Here is a 22620-nt window from a genome sequence, read left to right as displayed (position 1 = left end):
GCGCATTAGCCATGTTTTTTAATGGCCAGTGTGAACAGAGAGAATAATTACAATAAGCTCAAGCTGTTTCAGTGTACACATCTTTACTACTAAGACAAACATGAAACGTGGCCATAACAACAAAAGCATGTCCTCAGTATCTTCTCTGGGATTTGTGTGGATACAACAATCTGACAGTAAGTTTATATTCTACAGCCAAGTGGCTGATTTTCAGCCACTTGGAGGCAGCAAAAACATTGATATGAAAGTATTAATTATAGTCACTTAAACACATTTAAATGAGAATTATAAAATGGATTTAGTTTTTGATATTATTCCTGACAATGTGGAGACAGATTTCAAATACCGTTTAGATCACGTGAGATGAAACTTACAGAAAATATGTTTAATCTGCTGAACAAATAGGTATTTATTTAATAGTTACATATTTCTCAAGTGGGATTGAAGTGAGGAGGGAGGGATTTGTACTCTGTTTCTAAAATTCTGACAAGGAACTAATGTTTCACCATCTACACTTTATTTTGATAAACATGGACAGTAATATGCAAGGTGACATACAATCAAACATTACTGTTTCTGTTCCTCCGATTGTTTAGCATGCAAATGAAGTCCATACCTGTGGATCTTACCTGGGTGTTGCTTCAACTAGCCCCTCCTCTCAGAGAAGTCTGTAAGGTGAGTCATTTGAAACTCAGACCGCTTTGTTATTTACCTTGACAGCAGCCAGATCTTTTCCAAGGAAACAAAATGAAATAATCTCCTCTGTGCCGGTTGTTTATAGCCTCGGTGGACTACTACCTGCAGCACAACACACAATGGAAATGAAAGGAAATGCTTCTGAACCTCTTACATGTAATAATGGCAGTGAAAGGTGAGCTTCATGTTGATGTGGTGTTCACTCCTACTGCACGTCTTTCTTTTAGGAACCGTTGTTAAATGTTTTCTTGACTATCAGTTATTTACGTCAGCTTCTTTCCTCATCAACTCTTTGTATTTGCACTTTTTGTTTTACTTAAACATGTAAAGCCGTTATTAAAAGCAAACTACCAAACTCAGTAAAACATCATAGCTGAGAGTTGTTTTGTGGAAAATATTTTTTTTTTAGCTTGAATGTTGCTCCTTGCCACTCATCTCACTCGAAAGTAATTTAAAACTGAGTATTCATCCAGCTGGGGCATTTGATCTCCCCACTACAGAAACCCGACCTCTTGGAGTCTGTTGTAGTGTCTGTCATCAGGGAATAGGAGCGGCAGAGAAGGGTGGGGAGGAAAGTGACCCCAGCTGTCAGCTGCTTGTTCACAGTTGTGCTTTGTGCATAGTAGTCATTCATTTGTACATTGATACTGGACTGTGTGGATTTGCCTCTGCAGGATCGACCCCTATGGCTTTGAGAGACGTCACGATTTCGAACCCTACAAGGAGATGATGAATGAGTATGTAGCTGTCCTCAACAGGAGGTCCATGAGATGGTCCAAGCTCCTTCAAGAGAAACCACATGTTGAGAAGAACTTGACAGGTACAAGCAGCAAACATACCTTAGTTTCTGGTGCCTTTGTGGTGCTCTCTGGTTATGTGATGTTAATTATAAAATCTGTTCTGGAAGTGAAAAGGTACGTGCGTAAAGGCGTGCCCAATGAGCACCGTGCCAGGATTTGGATGGCAGCCAGCGGTGCACAGGACCGACTGGAGAGCAACCTGGGTTATTACCAGTCTCTGCTGGCTATGGAGCACGACACCAAGCTGAAGGAGACCATTCATACAGGTGCAACAACACAAGTCAAATTAATGATGACTAAGTTCCATTCAGCTGCTTCAGTTTCAGGGTCCTGGTGTTGTGCCTGTTGGCTCACCGTCACACTGTCACTGTCAGTTGAATATAACAGAGTCATCATGAATGTTATTAGTAGCAGCTGTATACTTTTCCTGCCATGAAAAGTCAGGATGTCTGCTGTGAAAAAAAGGCCTCATCCTTTCTCCCCGCCCCAACTACAATCCACATTCACACCTCAACTTGTATCAACACACAGGTCTTTATCATAGTAGAACAATTGTTGTCTTGTCATTTTTGGCAGACATGCATAGGACCTTTCCTGACAACGTCCTCTTCCAAAGCAGAGCAGAACCGAGCCTGCAGATGGCTCTGTACAACGTGCTGCTGGCCTACGGACACCATAATAAGGAAGTGGGATACTGTCAGGTGAACAAAACACTTTCTTTTCCCCACCCTTAGTATAACATCTGTTTGCCTAAAGAACAGGACTGGCTAGTCCCTTATTTAAACACATGAGAAGGGTTTTCTCTAATTGGATTTCTTTGCAATATTCACTACTCCCTGCTAGAGTCTTGTACAGCAAACCTAATAATATAATTTAAATTCAAAGTCATATTTTGCAACCTCTTTGAACCAAATAAAGGTAGAGGAAGTCAATGGGTGAACAGAATGAAAGGTGCACATGTTTTTCCAGACATGCAAGTATGTCATCACAACTATTTTGACAATATATTGGTGACAAAATCGCATCCTTAATTAAACTTTTAGAAATATGTTGTTGGATACATCCAGCATATATTCTGTCATGTATTTGCATTCCTACAGTAACTTATGCCAGTAGGCTCACAGTTAGATCACCACTGTCTCTGTTCTTGTCAGGGCATGAACTTCATTGCAGGCTACCTCATGATCATCACCAAAGATGAAGAGAAGTCCTTCTGGCTCATGGATGCATTGTTGGGCAGAATTCTCCCAGGTAGAGGTTTTTTTTAACCCATACAGGTGTTTCTTAATTGGTCTGTCTGATTAGAGGTCTGCTCAGGTTGAAGCCGGACGTGTCTATGGAATTACAAGGTAACCAAAGTCAATGTACCAATAAAAATGGTATAGGTGTGTGTTGTCCAGCAGTCACAGCTGCAACAGAACATGAGGGAGATGTCAAGCAAAGTCCTGAGAAGAGACACTGTAAGTGAAAACAGCTGTGTCGGTGAACCAAGGCGGTGCAGGGCCTTTATTCAATCAAAACTATAGAACAAAGGTCAAACAAAGCAATAAAACAAAGACTTATTATTTGAAAAAACACAAATATACTAAAATATAAAATATGTACGACAAAATAACGCAGCAGTGCTCAGTTACAGAGGGTAAGCAAGAACGTTGATGGGCTCACCCAGAGGCATAATTTGGCAGCACGATGAGCAGTGAGGAAATTCTTTGCTTTGCTCCAGTTAGATATAAGGCAGCAGCAAACTCAACGTGAACACTTTTAGGCAGAACCGAGAGCGGGGCAGTAATTTAACCCACTTGCAACAAAGGTTTGCATACGTTCCTGTTTATAAGAGGAAGAAAGATCTTATCTCAGCTAAATCTCGAATCATTCAAATGTAACCGATTTGCTTATGCTGTAAAGTGTTACTTTTTGTTACTTCTTTGAACCAATAGCTGCATTTTATTATGGTCCACTATAGCCATAATAATGACTATATGGAGTTGTGCATAACAATGGAAATTAATTGTGCTTGCTCATTAAGGCCCCTAGTTGTAATATAAAAGACTAGTGGACACGCGTTGAAGCCTTCTGGCACTATACATGGAAAATGAATTCTTGCAAAAAGTTCTGGACAAGCAATGTGAAATATTTATATTTGATCTTAGAGTTCACAGCAAGTAGCACTACTGCACTCATAAACTCATTTACTCTTTGGATATTGTAGACTTCTACAGCCCGGCCATGATGGGCCTTAAGACGGACCAGGAGGTTCTCGGGGAGCTGGTGAAGGCTAAAGCTCCTGCAGTAGGACAGCTCATGGCCCAGTATCCCGGCATATGGACACTGGTGGTGTCACGTTGGTTCATCTGCCTCTACATTGACATACTCCCGATAGAGGTGTGGAAAAGTTGGGGTTTAATGGTAGAGACAAGGGAGGAGTTCATGGTGATGTTTTACAGACATCTATTTTCTTTCTTGTTTCTTGCAGACAGTTTTGCGAGTTTGGGATTGTCTTTTCTACGAGGGCTCCAAGGTTCTTTTCCGTGCTGCTCTGACTCTTATTATTCACCACCAGCCGGAGATCCTTAGAGCTCGCTCTTTGACTGACGTGTGCGAGTGCTTCAAACAAATCACCTGTGGAGCTTTCACTCTGGACTGCCACACCTTCATGCAGGTGCGAGGAGAAAGGAAAGCAACCTTTGCAAAAGGTCAACCTGCTTAAGGACCTTAGGGCTGCAACTAATGATTGTTTTTTTATTATAGATTTTTCAGCCAGATACTTCAAAATGTAAAAAGTTGTTGAATCAATAAACTTATTAATTCATTAACTAATAGTTTTTTTCCAAAAATGTCAAAATACAGTGGTAGAAAACGCTCTTTAACAACAGAAGAAAGAGTGGAGCTTTTTTCCATGGAAACATCTTTGACAGGAGAATAGATTTACCAACAGTATACAGATATGAAAAGGTGTCATAGAAAATGTTCATTTTTGCAGATTATGACAGATATGACCCAACCCTAGAATGGAAATTTGTGTTTATAAAGAGCCAGTTTACTATGGATGAGGTGTTTATATGAAGCTTATTCTGAGTTCTAGCTTGGCGTGTCGCTGTGTAAATGTCTTAAGAGGGATAATCCTGAACCTTGATCAATTTGGTGACATTCTCTCAAACTCTGTTTACAGAAAATCTTCACAGAACCTGGGAACCTGTCAATGGCAACTGTTGATAAACTCAGAGAGAAATGTAGACAACGAATACTGGAGGAAGAATCTGGAAGGCCATAAAGTTTTGGATCCACCATTCCCCCCATTTGACTGGATTTCTAAAACTGGCAGCGTTCATCAGTGTAAGAAAGTAACAACTGTACTTACTGAACAATGATCTATTACCAGATGGACTGCTGCTGGCTTTTTGTTTACCTTGTGTTATCATTTTCAGATAGTACACTATAACGTAAAAAATGTCAGCTGCTATAGTTAAAGATCATAAAGCCTGATACTTTGTAAAATGTATTTAAAACTGCCATGTTTTTATGACATGCACTGCAAACTGAATACTTTAGTAGTACTGCAGTAGTATGCAGTTTGCAGTGCATGTCAAAGTATTACTTAGCAGTAGTATGGGAGTGAAACAATTCGTTTTCTAAGTTGTTTTATCTGTATTTTAAGAAAAAAAGGGAATTAATATATCTCGTTTAAACCTCAAAGTAAAATCAGATGTGCTAATTTACAGAACTTTGTTTCACTTTTTATCATTTACAGAAACCTAATATTTTGGTCTAATCTTTTTCCTGAACTAGCTTACTGCAAAACTGCATCTGCCAATAAAAGGAAAGAGAAGTGGTGATTTCAATGTTACATTCTGGTTGCCTGGGGACGATCACTAACAGTCAAACACCTTTGGACAACCTTCCCTCACCCCGCTTTTACAGAAACTGATGAGCCAAGATGTGATAAAAATATACAGTAATAAAAAGCTGTTCAGAATCCCACTGGCTTTCATTTGTCATTAAATTATAAAAAACAAAAGTGTAAATGTATTCCTTACACAATGTAATCAAGTATTTGATACATGAATAATCTAAACTTAAAATGCATTTCCAGAATTCAACATCACAATTATTCTAAAATAGCACACCTACACTTCTAAGAAGTCCAAACAAACCCAGAACAGGTTTGACAGCTGATGAACTGTGTGAAGGCAAAACAAACAGTCAAAGTCGCGTTCATTCACTTTTATTGACCTCTCCTTTAGAAAACAACTCAAACAACTCAATTAAAACAAGATTAAATCACTACATGGACATTTAGATCACAGAGGATAAAAACATAAAAAAAAAAAAACAACATCTGCACTTTCTGCTACAATATCAAACAATGCATATGTATGGTAGTAACAGTACATGAAGGCTATGTGAGACACAAAGACAGTGTCCCAGGCATGGCAGCACACAGTGTCAGTCAGTGAGTGAGTACCTCTATGGTATTGGTTTTACTTTAATCCCATCTATGTTACAGCGGGGAAGGCACTGATTAACACAGACCAGATTATTTTGGCCACGTTATTCCTTACAGGGGGCTATTTGAGATAACTTTAGTGCAACTTCTTCCCCTGACCAGTGGGGCCATATTCAGGGGAAAAACAAAACCACCCAGTGGATATCAACACTTCCAGATTAGTACACTCTTACAGTGATGTCCTGAGCCTTTTCATCCACCAAAGCAAACTGAAGTGTTTTTTTCAGATTGTTTGATTGCAACTCCTGTTTTGTGTGACCATTGTAACAACAGACTCCAAAAGAGTGGCTACTATCACTAATCAAATAGTTTGACATTTTGGGGAATCCACATTTGTGCCCAGAGTTAGATGAGAAGATTCAAGCCACTCATGTCTGTACTGAAAATGCAGCCAGGAGAGAGTTAGCTTAGCATAGAGAACAAGCTAGCATGGCTCTAGTTTGCAAACATGTTACCTTGTTGTTTTCTGGGGTGTTACATGCCGAACTGTTTCAACTCGTCTTTTTTTACACTTCAGCCTTTGTACAGATTAAACGAAATGCAACACGTTTATCTTTTGAGTTTCAGAGACGCTGGCAGGCCGATTTGTTTCATCTTTCCAGTCTTTGTGCTAAGCTAAGATAGCAGTCAGCAGACCGTAGCTTAAGAGTGGTATTGATCTTCTCATTCAACTCTCTGCAAGAAATAAAACGAGCACATTTCCCAAAATGTTAAATTATTCTTTTAAATGAAGTAAAAAAAGCCAAATCACAATTATCGTACAAAGATGAAAACTCTTACTTGTGCAGTCTCCATACAAAAGGAGTTGTGTACCTTTAAGAGGGAAATAACGGGACATGTTCTCAGTAATCTAAGTCAACAAAACAAATTCAAAAATGCATCTTAACTACTCCTCACATGTCCTTTTTAAGATTAGGTTACTGTGATTTTAGTATGTTAACATAAAATCTGCAAACTTGGGCTGAATGTTGAGTTTGAAAAAAAAAAAAAAAAAAAAAAAAACTGTCTGAAGTGGATTAAGTTACAGCAAAAAATATTCCCTTTATAAACAAACCTCATTTCGGGGGAAGACCACAAAAAAATGGTCGCCCCAAAGCAGATGACCAATTAGAAAAGCTACAGTAGCTTTTCCCTCAAAATCACACAATCCCTCAAAATTCCTTTCACAGAAATCATAAATAGTACAATACAATGTGAGAACTCTCATGGACCCTCTGCTCAACTCCATCCCCTGCCTCACGTAGTACCGGTAGGTTGTTTTCATCGGTTCAGAAAGAGCACATCAACCTCCACAAAGTGATAATGACTAGTGCTACTGATGAGGGCAAAGAAGCGCGCGCACACGCACACACACACACACACACGCACACACACACACACACACACACACACACACACACACACACACACACACACACACACACACACACACACACACACACACACACACACACACACACACACACACACACACACACACACACACACACACACACACACACACACACTAGAGGGGGGACAGGGTGGAGTGTTAGCTCTCATAAAACAGTGGTTAATCTTAAGGATAGCGCGCTCTGGCCTCTGGGAACATGACAGTGACCTCAGATGGTCTGGTAGCCAGCGTGGCTCCTCTTCCTACCGATGAGATAAGCCAACAGCACGATGAGGACGAGACCGGCTAAAGCTGCGCCGACTATAATGGGGATCAGCATGTCATCTTCATCTAACTGGCATTCCTCAGCTGAGGGAGTGAAAACACCAGAGAGGACAAATTAAAGCGAGAAGGCAGATTCATTTTTAAATCAATTCTACCAGACGGGAGTGTTTACCTGCTCCAAACTGATCTCCGGTGAGGCCGAAGGGCTGCACCTGCAACTGGAAGGTGTTGATGGACAAATCCCGGGTCACATTCAGAGTTTGCTCCTCGTGGCACATGTACGAGAACCCAAAGGTTCCCCGCAGGTAGTCCAGACTGCGGTTATTGGCAGATAATGGTTCTGTAGCAGAGGAGTGAAGTTAAACAAAAGTAACACAGACGAGGTACAACATCAGAAGAGGGAGAACAGATTTAAATGAATGGAGACAAAAAAAAAAATTGAAAATAAACTTTAGAGAACGATGCCGGTAGACAGGATTAAATAAAGATTTCATCACACTGCATAGAGAATTTAAAGGAAGCTGCTTTGTTAAGGGCATGATGATCTCAACAGCAATTGCATCCATTAAAAAAAAAAAAAAGAATCACTACAAAAGAGCTAATTGAAAACATAGCAATGCAATACTCCAGCCAATTAGCATAACCAATAAAAGAATGAATTCATGTTGTGAGCAAAATTGTGAAGTTTTAGGCAGAACAAAGTACTCCTGCAGGAGACTAAAGATTGAGGAAGAGTTACAGTGTTGAATGTGTCTGTATTAGAACAGGAACTAAACATTTAGCAGCCTCTGACAGCCTTAATGTGCTCATTTACATGGCCACACTATCTTTGTTTGCTCAGTTAACTGTAACAGGCATGTAGTTAAGTCAATTTAATCTAAATATTTGTTAACACACAACCCTGTAGCTTAGGGGTTAAAACAGTAACAATGTTACATCTCTCTCTTGTTTCCTGAAAGGCACTACAAAATAAAAGTAATTTGAAACATGAGGGGGCATGCAAAACGCTTCCTTTGTATTTACCAACTACATTGTCAGGAGAGCCCCTTCACTGTCTAAACCAGTGAGTCAGTCAGTTATACAGTGACACTGTAGAGTGGGTATGCGTTTGTATACGTGGTGCCAAACAAAAGCTGAGGCGTATCACAGGATCAGTTGGACTCGTTGTTATTCAACCTGATTAAAAAGGGTAGTTACCATAGAAACTGGCAGGTCAAACACACTCACCTTTCATGTCAGGCCAGTCTGCTGACAGAGACACTTCACTCAGGTTGTACTTGTTGGACGTGGAATTCTGGAGAGAAACAGCAAGACGTCAGTCAGTAACGTTGCAGTAAAGCGAGGTTACCGCAAGCTCCAACTGCCATCTAGAGGCAACTTCATGAAGTACACGAGGAGGGAGCGGAGGAGGCGAGGGAGTGACTAGAGGAGGCGAGGAAACAGGCATTTAACAAATGAGACATCCTCGCCTCAGTCATTTTAAAGCGACGTCAATTGAATACAAGGTATGGCACTGCTGCATCAGCTATCCATTGTTTAGTTGTGTTTTATGATCTCTATCAGGTGAGCAGAACGGTGTTCATGACAACTTATACGCGTCCCTTTCATTTGTTTACATGTGCTGAAAACACTTCCACAAAGGATATACCGGTGTTTCCTCGCTCATAGCTCCTCCGGCAAGCCTCCTCGCTCCTCTAGCGGAGCGGGCGAGGAATCGAGGTAGCACAAAATAAGGAAATGAGAGAAGCACAGTAACTTACCAGAGTGAAGATGAAGGTGAGGTTGGTCTTCTCTGCATCCGTCGTGAGCACCAGGGAGGCTCTGTCCGAGTCACATGATCCAGAGGGCTTCGTCATGTTGGGCTGAAGGTTCACAACATCCTGCACTGTCTGTAAACAAATAGGAGCTAACATTTAGCATTTCAAACTTGTTAATGTGTCTGTATTTATAGCTCCAACTGAATTCAGACAACTGTTTGGGGGTTTATATTTAGGCACCTTATTTTGGGAGACAGAGTTGAAGGTGATGTTGAGCTGGAGACCCATGGATGCCAGTAAACAGGCAGTGCCGTTGCTTCTGGTGACCATGTAGTTTCCTTTCTCAGGTCTGCCAGGGTCTTTGTGTGGCGCAGCAGTGGTTTGGGCAGTTGTGGGCGGGGCCACTGTAGCTAAACCCTGGTGCAGGACAGCAGCTGCAAAAAGTGTTCAGTTGTGAGTCTAGTATTACAGAAATGCAAGGTGGTCAACATTCAATAAATACGAGTTGAACCAAGAAAAATAAACTACTAAACTAAAATCTGTGGGATGGGCCCATTTTGACTACCAGATTTCACTACAAAAGTGATGATTTTTCTTTCCATTTGTATCTAAAAATGTATATTTATTTACTCTAGATCTGGTTATGTTAAGATGGGACCATCAGGTAAAACAAGTATTCAGAGCCTTAACTATTCAATAACATAAGTGTAAAAATACTCTAGCAAATCATGTTATATCTGACACCAGAGCTTTGAGGCTTGCAGTGACATCTAAAAACAAAAGCTTGATTTTGATCTGAAAAAAAACAAAAAAAAAACCTTTGCGTGACTGGTGTTTTAGTAGTTTACTGCTTTATTATCACACCACTATGGCTTACGTCTTCCTTATCAAACACGCACACAAGTAACAGGAAGAATATTAAACCAGTGATCCTTTATCTGAGAGCCATACCACACTATGATTATGCAGATTATTTTACTGTCAATCAACTAATAAAACTAAATGGATCTAAAGGAAGTTGCAGCAGCAAAATATAAAGACCCCCTCCACTCAAAGACTAGTTTTCCTTATTGTACTTGTGTGTGAGACGAATGTGTTCACCTTCATCTTCTGAGGGAGTAAAGCTTTCCTTGTAATAACCTAAACTCTGAGTTTTTGAATTTGTAGGTCAATTAATGGTCAAATATGCAACTCACACAAGAATGATTTGGAAACTTGAACCTCCAGCTCACATATACTGAGAATACATTTGTCAGTGATGTAGAAGACATTTTGTGTCCAACAGTTAAACTGTTGAATCAAACAATACTTCCATATTCATAGATTCTGGAGTTCTCAATGAGGGAGAAGGAGTATATGTTATTTATTATAACAATTAATGAGGTAATTGAACTTTTGTATGTAAAAACAGACAAATCAAGTCGCTACTCAAATACAGTAGTAGAGTACAGGCTCAACATATAGTTTTATACATCTTAAGACCTGTCTTTAAAATACTTAAGTACAATTACCTCAACACTATTTACATACATTACTTGAGTTTTATGCATTTATTACTTCCACCATTATCAATAAGACACCTCAATTTTGCTGATTGATTCCAATAGAAACCGACTCAAACATCCTCTTATTTCACTACTTCATTCTTCCTCCTGGTCTCTCCCACTAAGACAGGTAGTGATGGAGGAAAGTGAGATGTTCCCTCTGAGGAACCTCAGTTTGCGCGGAGAGACACGCGAGATCAGCATGTTCATGGCCAAGCAACCCAAACCTAAACCCACAAGTTAAAGGCGTATATGTCTGTCATACTAACTGCTACAATAACCTACATCCAAGTGGAGTCACAACAGATTAAATCGTCAGAAAACACAGAAGATGTCGCTTTTATACTCGCTATTCCTAACGGCGCTGACGTTTTACCGTTAGTCGAAGGCAGGTTATCTGTGACCTTCGGTGACGTTATAGTTATAGTGGCTAATGTTCATATAAAGCGTAAACCTGACCGATACTCACCTAAAATCAACTGTAACGTCAGTCCCAGGCACCACGACTGGACACCACAGATCTGCGTCATGTTGCTCCGGTTCGTCTCCGGCTGCTCGTGAGGAGGAAATCACAACAACACAACAAGAGACGCGGTCAGTTAGCTAACGCTAGCTTACTTATGCTAGTGCGGCTAACGTTAGCGTAACAACAACAAGCAGAAAAGAAAAGTCACGCGCACTGATTTGTTGAGATGACGAAGCACAGTTCTCCCAAAAAAAACACACTTACCTTTCTGGTGACAAGTTTAGACTCGTTGTATTTGCATATGCTAGCTGTGAAGCTTAATTCAGCTCTCCTTTTCACACTTTATCACCGCCGGTACAAAAAGAAGACTAACATCAGGATCATGTGACCGAGGCTTTAAGAAACACCCAGGAAGTCACGTGACGAGCAGCCGACACGCCCTGCTCATTAACGCATGTGTTTAAGAGTTAAATGATAAATCACGTCTAAACATGACACTGACATGCCTTTATCCAGTGATGTCACAATACACGATGTTCGTCATGTACTGTACTGTGCTTAATAATATTCGAGGTACATTACTTGAGTACTTGTTGTAATTTATACTTCTACTCCACTCAAATCAGTTATTTAACATCAGACTCGTAGTCAGTAATTTCCTTTCAGATAAAGATTTTTCATTAAAAAGACATCTGATGAGCTAATGGAATACAAAACAGTGTTAAATCTTTGCACTACTGCTTAGTTAGTTAATTTAATACTATTCTATTTCATTGTATAAATTGTGCATTTTGTACATTTAATATTTTTTACTCCTTTATTTTTATTGTATATATTGTGTATTTTTATACTCCATATTTTTAATTTTTACTCTGTTACTTTGATTGCTGACCAGTATCATAATGCTGCTGTAGCGAACAAATTTCCCCTTGCGGGATTAATAAAGTATCTATCTATCTATCTATCTATCTATCTATCTATCTAAACATTAAATCAGTTGCTCCCAAAACGTTTTGCCTTGCTATTAATAATCAGTTGTGTTTCTTTGTCACGTTTCAGATGTTTAATAGTTGTTAGCTCTGCCAAACACTGTAAACATCTCATATGGTTTCATTTAGATAATTGTTCAAGGCCGAAAGAGGTAGGCTAAAATGATCAGATATTTTACAAAAGAGCAACAGTTTCAAAGTCCAGAGAATGAAAATAGGTTTCTGTATCAGAACTTTGCTTTTATTTGTTTTGTCACCCATTAATCAGAAACAGATTTATCTGGGGACAAAACTGACAAACTGTAGCCTATATGTGAAGAAATAAAAACTAGCTTCACCTCAACCGGCAGTAAAATACTGCTCACACTGATGCATCAGTTTTAACAATCGAATACATGATTAAATGTCAGTCACACGTGTCACTTTTCAAGAATGGGTATTCTTACTTTTTACAGGCTGTATTAAGTATTGTATTTTTATTTAAAGGTGTCGTGTGTAGGATTTGGTGACATCAAGCGGCGAGGTTGAAGATTGCAACCAAGTGAAACATCTGAAAATTGTCTTGAGACCCATCCAAAATTTTGCACACAGTTACTTAAACGGATTCTAACCGGCTGCAAATGTTACATCAATCTTTCTGCAGTCTGCTGATGGACTCTTTATATTTCTCAAATTATTCACCAACAGGTGCATTTTTGTACTATATTACTCTATTTCTACTCTGCACGTGATAACCTGTGGTTTAGTCTTTGTGCCACATTTTTTGATACAGGCCTGTGACAAATGCTGCATTTTTAATGTTTGTTCATCCAAAAGTACCTTGTAAAACTGATGCAATGTACCTCTAAAAGTTTAGAGTTATAAAGGAACAAAATTCACCTAAAGTTAGATTACTTTGTCATCTATTACATAAGTTCTAGAACGTCTAATTTTATCATTTGTAATACAAACTATTGTGATAAGAAACTACTTTATAAAGAATTTATTAAAATTTTTAAATAAAAATTATAAGACACTATAATGTAGCTGTAAGCAGATATAAGGACATTAATGTGTGTTTACTTTTGTATTTGTCAACAGCTAAAATTTATATGAAGAGAATATGTAATGTAAGCTTGATAACACAGCATAACACAGCTGTAATGTTGCTTAATGAACAGTATATTATAAAACATTTATTAGTACATTTGTTTTGCAATTGCCACAGTCACAAAAGGGATCACAGAAAAGATAATACATCTTTAAAAATGTATAAGAACTCATGAGGAAACACTTAAATTGTGTCTAAATGCTTATAACTACATTAGTGTGTTACAACCATTTAATAATTGATTTATACTATATGTTGAAGAGGGGGAATAACTGTGCGGGTCTATTTAAGACATTGTGAGCTGATTGTACATATAAACTTGTTCTAATCTAGGGGAATATCAGAGTCACAGGAGTTTGATGTGATGTTCAGATTAGCATGGAAGGATGGATTTTGTCATATTTGGTGAAAAAGTTGAACTTGACTCAGTCAGTTAGACTTTATGTGGGTGTTGACGTTTGTACGGTGCTTTGAAGTTCACACAGCCAATGACTCAGTCCATTGGCAGGTAGTCAGTCTAGCCACTTCCTCTGATCACGGAAAATTAAGAGTGAAGCAACCAGAAGCAACCTGGAGAGAAAGACAGAAAGAAAAGAGTGTTTTTTACAGAACAGACAGAAATAGAGACGAGGAGGGAGAGTCATGGACGCACCGAGGACAGGTGTGTTTGTGCTGTTTGTGCTCCTGGTGCCTGTTTCCTCTGATGGTAAGTGACTTTCTTGACTTTATAATTGAGTTTGGGCTGACATGTTTGTATATGGGATGAAGGACACCCATCTAACCTGGCTGGCATTGGAAAAAAGTCATGTTTTTAAGAGAGTGATGTTGAATTAGTTTAAAACCAAACTCTGATGCATATTATATTCACAACTTGTTGTAAAAATCTTTGTTAACTTCCGTAACACAGGCCTTCTCTGAAACAGAGAACAGGCTGCACCCTGTAAATAACTTTATATCACCTGTTCACTCACTTTTTGGAGAAATATGATCAATAGCGAGCAGCAAATACCTGATGTCTATACTGTTGAGAGCCACGGACAAGATTAGAGGAGATATCTTCTCCTCATTATCTGACGGAAAAAGTAACTGTTTGAGGTTTTGTTACAAAATAAGGAAATTAAGACATGAGAGAGTAATCACTTCTTCCATTTAATGTTATGAGAATAATGTCTGTTTATGGAAAGCTGGAAAATAAAACAAAATTTTACACAATCGTGCTATCCATTGATGAAGCAAACATTTAAATAAACATTATGTTTATTGCTCTTGAATTTTACATACTGCAAGGGATTCTGGTTATTTTATTTCTCTTACTCATCCCTTCATAAACTGCGTCCTACAATCATATGTCGCCATGAATAAATCTAGATGTGTCTATAATCCAGCACTGTCAACATAAAGTACACAAAAATGTACTGCCTTTCTTTCCTTTGTGTTTAACTGGAGACGTTCTCATGAGGAGAAGTTTGTGTGCATTTGATGTTTCCCAGACTTTCCCTTTTATGTTGTAGTAAGGGACGGTTGAGCTTGATGTCTTGTCATGCATTTCAGTCAGACTCAGCATGATGAAAGAAAGCGTGCATGAATAAATAATCTCCCTCCAGACACTAGACTGAGTGCGAAAACACTAAAGGTGAATTTCGGCTGTTAGTTCTCCGGAGCAACTTGTGAAGATAAAACTTCAGAGAAAAACTCACTATATATTTTGTAAAGGAGGGTTGCTGCCATGGAAAAGTGAATATATATACTTTACTACTTGGCTGCAGAGGCTACCTGTAACATTGTGATGTTTTAAACACCAGAATAGCTTCATTTCTCAATTCCTACTCGCTGATGATATTTTGCTTTATGAAATGTCAAAATGCGTGTTTATTATGTTCACCAGTAAAAAAACAATCACTAAAAAATGAGCAGGAAAAGTGTGAAGTGTTAGCATTAAGAGCGATTAAATCCAGCACATATTTACAAGAAACAACATCCTCAACCCTGTGACACACAGCTCCTTTTGTTTCACCTTTAGGGTGGAAAGATGATCTTATTCTGTCCTGTCTGACAGTGCAACATGATGATTGTCTTTCCGCTTGTTTCAGCTCTTTATTAAAGCTATATGATGTTTTACACTGAATAAAATATTCAGACCACAAATTGATTTTAGAAAATGAAAGTATTTAAAATGTGTTGTCCATCATTTTACAAACGTTTCCTCAAATGACACGTTGATGTTTTTTTGTTTACTTTTTAACTTTAGGATGTCCAGTAGAATTTAAAATGAAATGTTGTGAGTTTAGCTGGCTCTGTCCGCCAGCACCTCACTACATAATATAATTTATTTAATTCATACAAAAACGGAGGTGCTGGTGGGAAGAGTCAGGCGTTCTGTTTCCCCCTTTAGTTGTTTAGTCTTTATGCTAAGCTAACTGGCTGCTTCACATTTAGCGGACAGACATGATAAATATATTGGTTCCACTGATCTAGCTTACTGTCTGTAAGAAAGCATATAATTCAAGAACAAAACTCTCAAATTCAACTGGAGATAAAGTATATATATATATATATATATATATATATATATATATATATATATATATATATATATATATATATATATATACATTTCAGGCTGAATATTCGGGGAAATGTGTACAAATGAATTCACAACAAATCCTGACTACTTTTATTTTATGAAATGGTGCGGCCTAAAAAAAAAAGTGGAGACTTGAGTTCATGTTAAAGTTGAGCTAACCAGCTGTTGTATGCTTTATTTTTAACATTCATACACAAGAGTGGTCTCAATCTTATTATCTAACTCTCTGTTAGAAAGCATATTTCTAAAGTGTATTTCCTAAAATTTCAAACAACTCTGTCTGTCTGTCTGAAGTTATAAACAGCAGCCGGTTAGCGTAGCCTAGCAGAAACACTGCGAACGACAACAAGGGTAACAGCTAGCGTGGCTCAGTCCTAAGGTCAAATAAACCGGTGTGTTTTAATTAGTGAGTTTAAAAGGTGCTGGTTTTGTTTCCTTTGGACAGAGCCATGCTCGCTGTTTACACTGTTTCCAGTCTGTATGCTATAAGCTACGCTACAGTAACCAGTGTCTGCAGCTCTATATTTAGCCAACAGACATGAGAGGTGTATCAAGAATATACAGTTTGCTTATTTCACAAAATGTTGAAATATTTCATTAAAGGTATCATAGCAATTATAATAAGACTACCAACGTTTTTTTCTTTTCTTTTTTTGACATTTTGAGAACTTTGACCGGTCGGATTGTTCATCTTAACCTTCCCACTCAGTGACAGTTCATTTTCTTTTTGAAGTATTAAAATAATGTAAGACTAAAAGAAATGTTACATCCTGAAGCAACTTTAGAAGATCAAGATCTGATGAAGATTATAGCTTCAATTAATCACCACCACCGGCAACATTTTTAAAACATGGCTTCTGTTACAACCGCACAGCGAGATAAACAGTTCTCACTAAAACCTCAGAGCAGCCCATCGAACTGAGAGGAAGACGTTTGATCTACCGAACTGCAGATATGTACTTTCATATTTCCTGTTTCAGGGGGTCTTACTCAATTCTCACACGTGCCTCACGTTGTGCCTCATGTTGCTATTTTCCATCCCATGTTGCAAAATGGATATCCTGTATGTTGCATTTTACACACACACACACACACGCACACACACACACACTGGAGGCCTTATGTCCTACTATTATAGTTTGTTTCTAAAGTGAGAATTTAGAAATGACTTACATTAATTTACAGTATTAATGTCCCAAGTAAAATTTACTGCATTTAAAACATTTTAGATGAAGCAAGTTAAAGTAATAAAACCAGAACAAATTAAATACTCCAATGGAAGGTGTTTCTTCATTGAGATCCATTTAAGATACATGAGTGTTACCCGACACCAGTGATATTTGTCAGCTGTTAAATATTGTTATTATTATATTAAGAAATTGTTATTCATATCTGTTTACCCAGTGGCGGAAGAAATGTTCATAAAGGCATTTTACCCACTGCAAGTGAAAATAATAATAATATCATTAATAAATAAGAAATATTCCATTGGATGGCATTATATACAATGTTGATGTACATTATTATTATTTATGTGTAGTATCTTATATTGTAAAATTCAGTGCATCACAATATTCATTATTATTTATATTATCATATATAAGAATCCTTGTTTTACATATTTACATAGATTTGTAGGCATTCATTAGACATACATATATTCCCACATTTATGTTATGTGTACATAAACTACAGCTACCACATATGCATTTTGCATGAATATACATTTGCATGTATATTGATACAACACAATGATATAGTCAGCATATAGTATATAGTAGCATATTTCTACTAAAGGTTAAAAAAGTATTTTAGAGTTTTGTACATATAATCACGCAAATATTTGTACAATTAGTGGATATAATCCAAGGTATCATAAAGTATAAAATGTTTTAAGCTCTTGTTACAATGCCATTTATTTAATTTTTTTACTCACTTCTCCCATCAGGCTGCATTTGTGCTGCAGTAATGGGAATTTTCCTGCTGGGGATAAATATATAGTCTTATCTGATATTATCTTTTGAAATATGGATCTGCAAGCTAAAGCAAATGGTACATCCATCAGACAAAAGTGGAACAATTTCCTCTGAAATGTATTTAGTGGATGAAATATCTCACAAAATAAAAAAATATTCAAACCCGCAGAAATGTAATGGAACATAAAATCTATACTATTTCTCTCCTTTAGAGATTTTTTTCACCGATCCGGTCGTCTGCTACTTCCTGGACTCGATACTGATTGTTTACTGCATTGTTGCCACGGCACTCTTCTTCAGAGAAAAGGTGAGTTATAGCACAGGAAGTACCGTTTTTACAATGTCATAAAATAGTAAAACAAAAATGCCCATTATGATTTCGCAAAACACAGCATAACATCTTCAAATGCATTTTTTTGTCCAACCAACAGCCTAATTTGAAGGCATGCGTTTGGACACATTTTTGATTAAACCATTATGTTTAATCAATGATTTAAACAATAGGTGGAGGTGCAGACCTGTTCCTTGATATATTAATTCATAAAATGCTTGTTTAATTTTTTCTTCCTCTCTATGTAGTTTTACATTCCACCTGTTGGAGGGCCTGTAAGTATCTATATTTTCCATTTCTCCACTGTTTATTGATTGATATCAACTGTTTCTATTCATCAGTGCATGTGTATGTGCTGAATATGTGCATTTCACTTTTTTTTCGTGCACCTGACTAAACAGGCAGAAAACGGCATTTACCAGGTAAGGAGAACTCTCCAATCACTTGATGACCAGACGATGTTTAACTCTGCTGCTCTGCAGTTGTTCATCATTTCACATTTCCTCTCCAGGAGCTTCAGAGACCAAAGGATACTGATCCTTACCAGGAGCTTGAACTATCAAAAGTAAACGTAAGAAAGACTTTTAAAGGTTACATTCTCGCCTGTTCTGGCGCCTAAGCATTCAATCATTATGTTGTATTTGATCTCTTCTAGAAAAAAGCTGACAAGAAAAAGAAATCTGGGGTAAGGTTGTTTCCTCACTCATATGGGCTCTTACAGTCAAAAATGTTAAGCAATATAAAATGTCTACAATTGTAGAATAAGGTCAAAAGCAAAGGAAACATGTGGGTGAAACGGCTCTTTTAAAAAAAAGTTTGTTCGTTGCAAAAGTTCAAATGTTTTGTCCCACATTTTAAGCAAACGTTCCCTAATGTTTATTACATTCAATAATTCTGCATAAAGTCAAAATAACACTAAACTGGAACTCATTATGAAATCCCACACGGCTCATTGCCACAGCAGACCTGTTCACTTTTCATCAAATCACAGGTAATAACATTAACGATGGCTCTGTTGTATGTCAATGTCCCGGTAAGCCTTGACAGTGTGACAGTGAGCCAGCATGAAAAGAACAGGACCCTGAAACTGAAGTAGCTAAATGAAATTAAGCCATCATTAGTTTTATTTCTTACACCTGTGATTATCCCGCTGTGACGCGTCAACATGTCCTCAGTGAAAAAACGTTACACTAATTGCAAGATGTTATGGCTTGATTTGGACTTGAACAAGTTTCTCCTGAAGCTGAGTAGACATGTTCAGATGTGATAATCCAAACTCTAAATATCCACTCATCCAGTCCCCAAGGACCAACTCCAAAAGTTACAATGTTTACCTAGATGCTCTGCTTTTCTTTGATATTGATTAGTGGAATAACACAATATGATCATCTTTTATCACTGTGATCATTGTGCATTTAAATTCAAAACACTCTTTATACAGCTTGATTAAGTGTTGTGATACACAATGGTTTACTAGTTCTGGAGATTAGCCGTTTCTTTTGATTTTGGTCATATCCAACTCATATATAACATTTCATAAAAGGCAGATTGTATTATGTGTTATTAAACAGGATGTGGGTGGTTCATCACCTCTGCTCTACACTTTGGTCAGCGGTAAAGTTGCCGGTCTAATCAATACAGATCTTAAACGTTGTCTCTCTCCTCTACAGTCGGCCCAAGCTGTGGTGAGGGATCCAGATCCCTTTGAGTCCCTGATCCCCAGTGGCACCGCTCCACCTCCTGTGTCTCCCCACTGAAGCCCAGCATAGTCCAGAGACAGCATAGCTAGTTTGATCTGGAACATTCTGCTGAATAAGTGATCCAAATAGGGCAAGTATTTTGATGACCAATTCATTATTAACATATCAAGCAAGAATGAAAAACATTCTCTGGATCAAGCTTCTCAAAAATGACAATTTGCTGCTTTTCTCTGTTGTGATAAGTGAATTCAAAGAACTTACGGATATATTGTAATGAGCCTTTTTTTGCTATTTTAAAAATGAAATTACAAAAATGACAAATGAATTACTGTTATCTCTTCTGCCATACAGTAAACTCTTACTTTTTGCAATTTCCATATCTAACAGCCACACAAGTGTCCTATGCTGCTGCAATTAAGCACAGCAGTCACTGACATGCTAACACTAACAATGCATACAGATGTGTAGCAGGGACATTCTACGTGTTATTTTGGTGTATTGACATGCTAATATTTACTTACTAGTGCTAAACACAAAGCACAGCAGAAACTACTGCGTGTCGTTATAAATTAAAAAGTGAACCTCACAGTGAGAAGCCTTTAGAATGGGTACAAATTGTGGCTTCCGGCTGCTGTGAAACATCACACCGTTATGCTTCACTTGTGTAACTGAATGCCAATAAAAGTCAAAGCACATGTCAAAACACTTGGAAAATGTTTTAATGATGTTTACAACAAAAGAGAACTGTACAGTTACAGTAAAAGATTATTTTTATATGTGTATAAAAACAAAACCAACAAAAATACAGCAGACAAATGCATCAAAATCTACTATGTATCCTGATTCACATACTTAAAACTCCTACACAACCTTTCAGTTCTACGCCGCCATGACTGGAGGCAGTTCTTTAGTTTCTTTTTTTTTTTTCCCTTGTCGTCAAATCGGAGCAGTGTGCCTCAGTGATTTGTCCTCGATGGAAACCAGGATTCTTTACGTTAGGAGTCCTGGAGAGACAATTATCATAAGACTGCAGAATAAGAAAAGGAGAAATAAATCGGGGACACATTCCTTTAGATGAGCCCAAGCTTTCCACGCGAGTAGTAAATGTTTTACAGGATGCAGTTTTTGAGATACACAGACGAAATATGTACATGGTTGGCGTTTCCTTTTTTTTTTTTGGTTTTCTCATTTTTCCTTGTTGAAAGCCATGGTCACTTAGGCTGTGAACTGATAATCACACACATGACAAATCCCAAAACATACAAAAATACTATATCTTTAACCTACCAAGAGTAAGACAGTTCTGCAATTAGTTCCATGCTGTGACAGAAAAAAGAGATTACAACAAACAAACGAGAAACAGACGCTTTCCACGCAAGTTTTTCTCGGAAATATACCAAAATATACATCTAGCTTTGGAATTACTGAGGCTAGGACTAAAGCCAGTGCTGGGTTTGTCTCTTAATACACATGCTGCAGGGTGGAAGGGAGAAAAACAGAGAAAGACACAGGACAGAGAGATATCTTTGGTATCTGCATTTGTCAAAAGTTAAATATTTGGATTTTTGCTTTGGGATAGCGCTTGTGAGGTCCTACAACCTCACCTGGAGTAAAGCATTAAACAAAGTGTCACTGAAGCCCTTCGGCCAGAGGTCTGAGCCGGAAGGGACACAGTCCATGCAGAGTGAAGGACCATGATGCATAGTGTCACAGCTGATAAGAGTCTGTAGTGAAGAGACGATGGTAAAGGAGAGAGCAGAAGGTGGGAAGAGGGAGGAGGAGGGACACAGCAGTGAGATTCAAAATCGACCGCAGGATGTGTATTCCTGGAGACAACAGGGTAAATGTTCTGGACTATACAGTGTACAGAGGATGAGGAAGAGACGGACACACTGTGAGAGGCAGGAACAGCATTTTTCACCACAGTCCTTGAGAGAGAGAGGAGGGGGAACAACCAACAGCGCTCATGACAGGCAAAACATACAGAGTCCTGAGCATGTACAGTGTGCACAGGATTAAACCCTCAGTGTGTATTAACAAACATCACCCAGCCACCACCAGATTGGTTTGTGTCGGTCAGAGAAGCCCGCTCAGCCCCTGGTCACCCCCTTTAATCCCCGCCCACAGGCACTGAAACCGCCGCGCCGACAGGACGCCGGAGTGTTTTCCGGGGCGGATACACATTCGCATGCAATTGAAACGCAAACTCTTTACAGATGAATCGAGGACTCGGGTGAGAGCGTGCAGCCGGGTATTGATACTGAGCGTTGAGGCGGGGAAGAGCCGAGACGAGGCGTCGTTCATATACAATCAAGTTAGAAGTCTTTGGTTAACGTTGGTACCACATGGAGAGCGAGAGCGGGCTGCGACAGCGCACCGCCAAGTGGGAAGACGTGTACATACCAGTACTTGGTCAGAGAGCAAAATAAAAACAAGGATTGTCAAACTTAAAGTGTTCAAACATGGAGGGGTCGTCTATTCGTATCACAAAAAAAGTAACTTTGAACTGACAGTAAAGGAATACAA

At 38.4% G+C, this 22620-nt stretch overlaps 3 protein-coding genes across 5 annotated transcripts; 2 read left to right on the top strand and 1 right to left on the bottom strand.

Annotated features, from left to right (window-relative positions):
- The first annotated feature begins 713 nt into the window (after positions 1-713).
- On the top strand, positions 714-5424 carry LOC137891152 (growth hormone-regulated TBC protein 1-A-like). Of its 3 annotated transcripts, none has more exons than XM_068735635.1 (8): positions 714-871; positions 1371-1516; positions 1604-1762; positions 2073-2197; positions 2651-2747; positions 3706-3878; positions 4057-4155; positions 4666-5424. In XM_068735635.1, exons 1-8 carry the CDS (start codon positions 816-818, stop codon positions 4765-4767), a joined length of 957 nt encoding a protein of 318 aa, XP_068591736.1. In that variant the 5' UTR covers positions 714-815; the 3' UTR covers positions 4768-5424. The 3 variants fall into 3 exon arrangements, with proteins under 3 accessions (XP_068591736.1, XP_068591718.1, XP_068591727.1); XM_068735617.1 differs by having other exon boundaries at positions 3970-4155; XM_068735626.1 differs by having other exon boundaries at positions 3970-4189.
- A 278-nt stretch (positions 5425-5702) lies between these two features.
- On the bottom strand, positions 5703-11812 carry lamp1b (lysosomal associated membrane protein 1b). The gene is made up of 7 exons (XM_068704975.1): positions 11689-11812; positions 11428-11509; positions 9655-9848; positions 9418-9546; positions 8885-8951; positions 7830-7997; positions 5703-7741 (listed from the first exon to the last, which is right to left on the bottom strand). The coding sequence occupies exons 2-7, from the start codon at positions 11486-11488 to the stop codon at positions 7602-7604; spliced, it is 759 nt and encodes a 252-aa protein (XP_068561076.1). The 5' UTR covers positions 11489-11509; positions 11689-11812; the 3' UTR covers positions 5703-7601.
- Positions 11813-14008: 2196 nt separating this feature from the next.
- Positions 14009-20799, top strand: LOC137868288 (T-cell surface glycoprotein CD3 zeta chain-like). The gene is made up of 7 exons (XM_068704976.1): positions 14009-14209; positions 18276-18370; positions 18643-18669; positions 18796-18816; positions 18906-18965; positions 19050-19079; positions 20065-20799. Exons 1-7 carry the CDS (start codon positions 14146-14148, stop codon positions 20149-20151), a joined length of 384 nt encoding a protein of 127 aa, XP_068561077.1. The 5' UTR covers positions 14009-14145; the 3' UTR covers positions 20152-20799.
- Positions 20800-22620: the final 1821 nt, after the last annotated feature.

This window comes from Cebidichthys violaceus, unplaced genomic scaffold (genome assembly GCF_023349555.1).
Source record: "Cebidichthys violaceus isolate CVI_PGR_0920_01 unplaced genomic scaffold, fCebVio1.0.p SCAF_11, whole genome shotgun sequence".
NCBI lineage: Eukaryota > Metazoa > Chordata > Actinopteri > Perciformes > Stichaeidae > Cebidichthys > Cebidichthys violaceus.
Note: the sequence above shows the minus strand (reverse complement) of the source record. Positions and strands in the feature narration are given on the sequence as shown.

What these genes read in the sequence shown, in the direction of transcription:
- LOC137891152 (XM_068735617.1), top strand. Translation starts at nt 816, where the DNA reads ATGGAAATGAAAGGAAATGCTTCTGAACCTCTTACATGTAATAATGGC. An exon ending in GAAGGAGACCATTCATACAG is followed by an intron (nt 1,763 to 2,072) that starts GTGCAACAACAC and finishes CATTTTTGGCAG; the next exon opens with ACATGCATAGGACCTTTCCT. An exon ending in GTTGGGCAGAATTCTCCCAG is followed by an intron (nt 2,748 to 3,705) that starts GTAGAGGTTTTT and finishes TGGATATTGTAG; the next exon opens with ACTTCTACAGCCCGGCCATG.
- lamp1b (XM_068704975.1), bottom strand. Translation starts at nt 11,488, where the DNA reads ATGACGCAGATCTGTGGTGTCCAGTCGTGGTGCCTGGGACTGACGTTA. An exon ending in GACGTTACAGTTGATTTTAG is followed by an intron (nt 9,849 to 11,427) that starts GTGAGTATCGGT and finishes CACTTTTTGCAG; the next exon opens with CTGCTGTCCTGCACCAGGGT. An exon ending in AGACTGGCCTGACATGAAAG is followed by an intron (nt 7,998 to 8,884) that starts GTGAGTGTGTTT and finishes CCTCTGCTACAG; the next exon opens with AACCATTATCTGCCAATAAC.
- LOC137868288 (XM_068704976.1), top strand. Translation starts at nt 14,146, where the DNA reads ATGGACGCACCGAGGACAGGTGTGTTTGTGCTGTTTGTGCTCCTGGTG. An exon ending in TTCCACCTGTTGGAGGGCCT is followed by an intron (nt 18,670 to 18,795) that starts GTAAGTATCTAT and finishes CTGACTAAACAG; the next exon opens with GCAGAAAACGGCATTTACCA. An exon ending in TTGAACTATCAAAAGTAAAC is followed by an intron (nt 18,966 to 19,049) that starts GTAAGAAAGACT and finishes GATCTCTTCTAG; the next exon opens with AAAAAAGCTGACAAGAAAAA.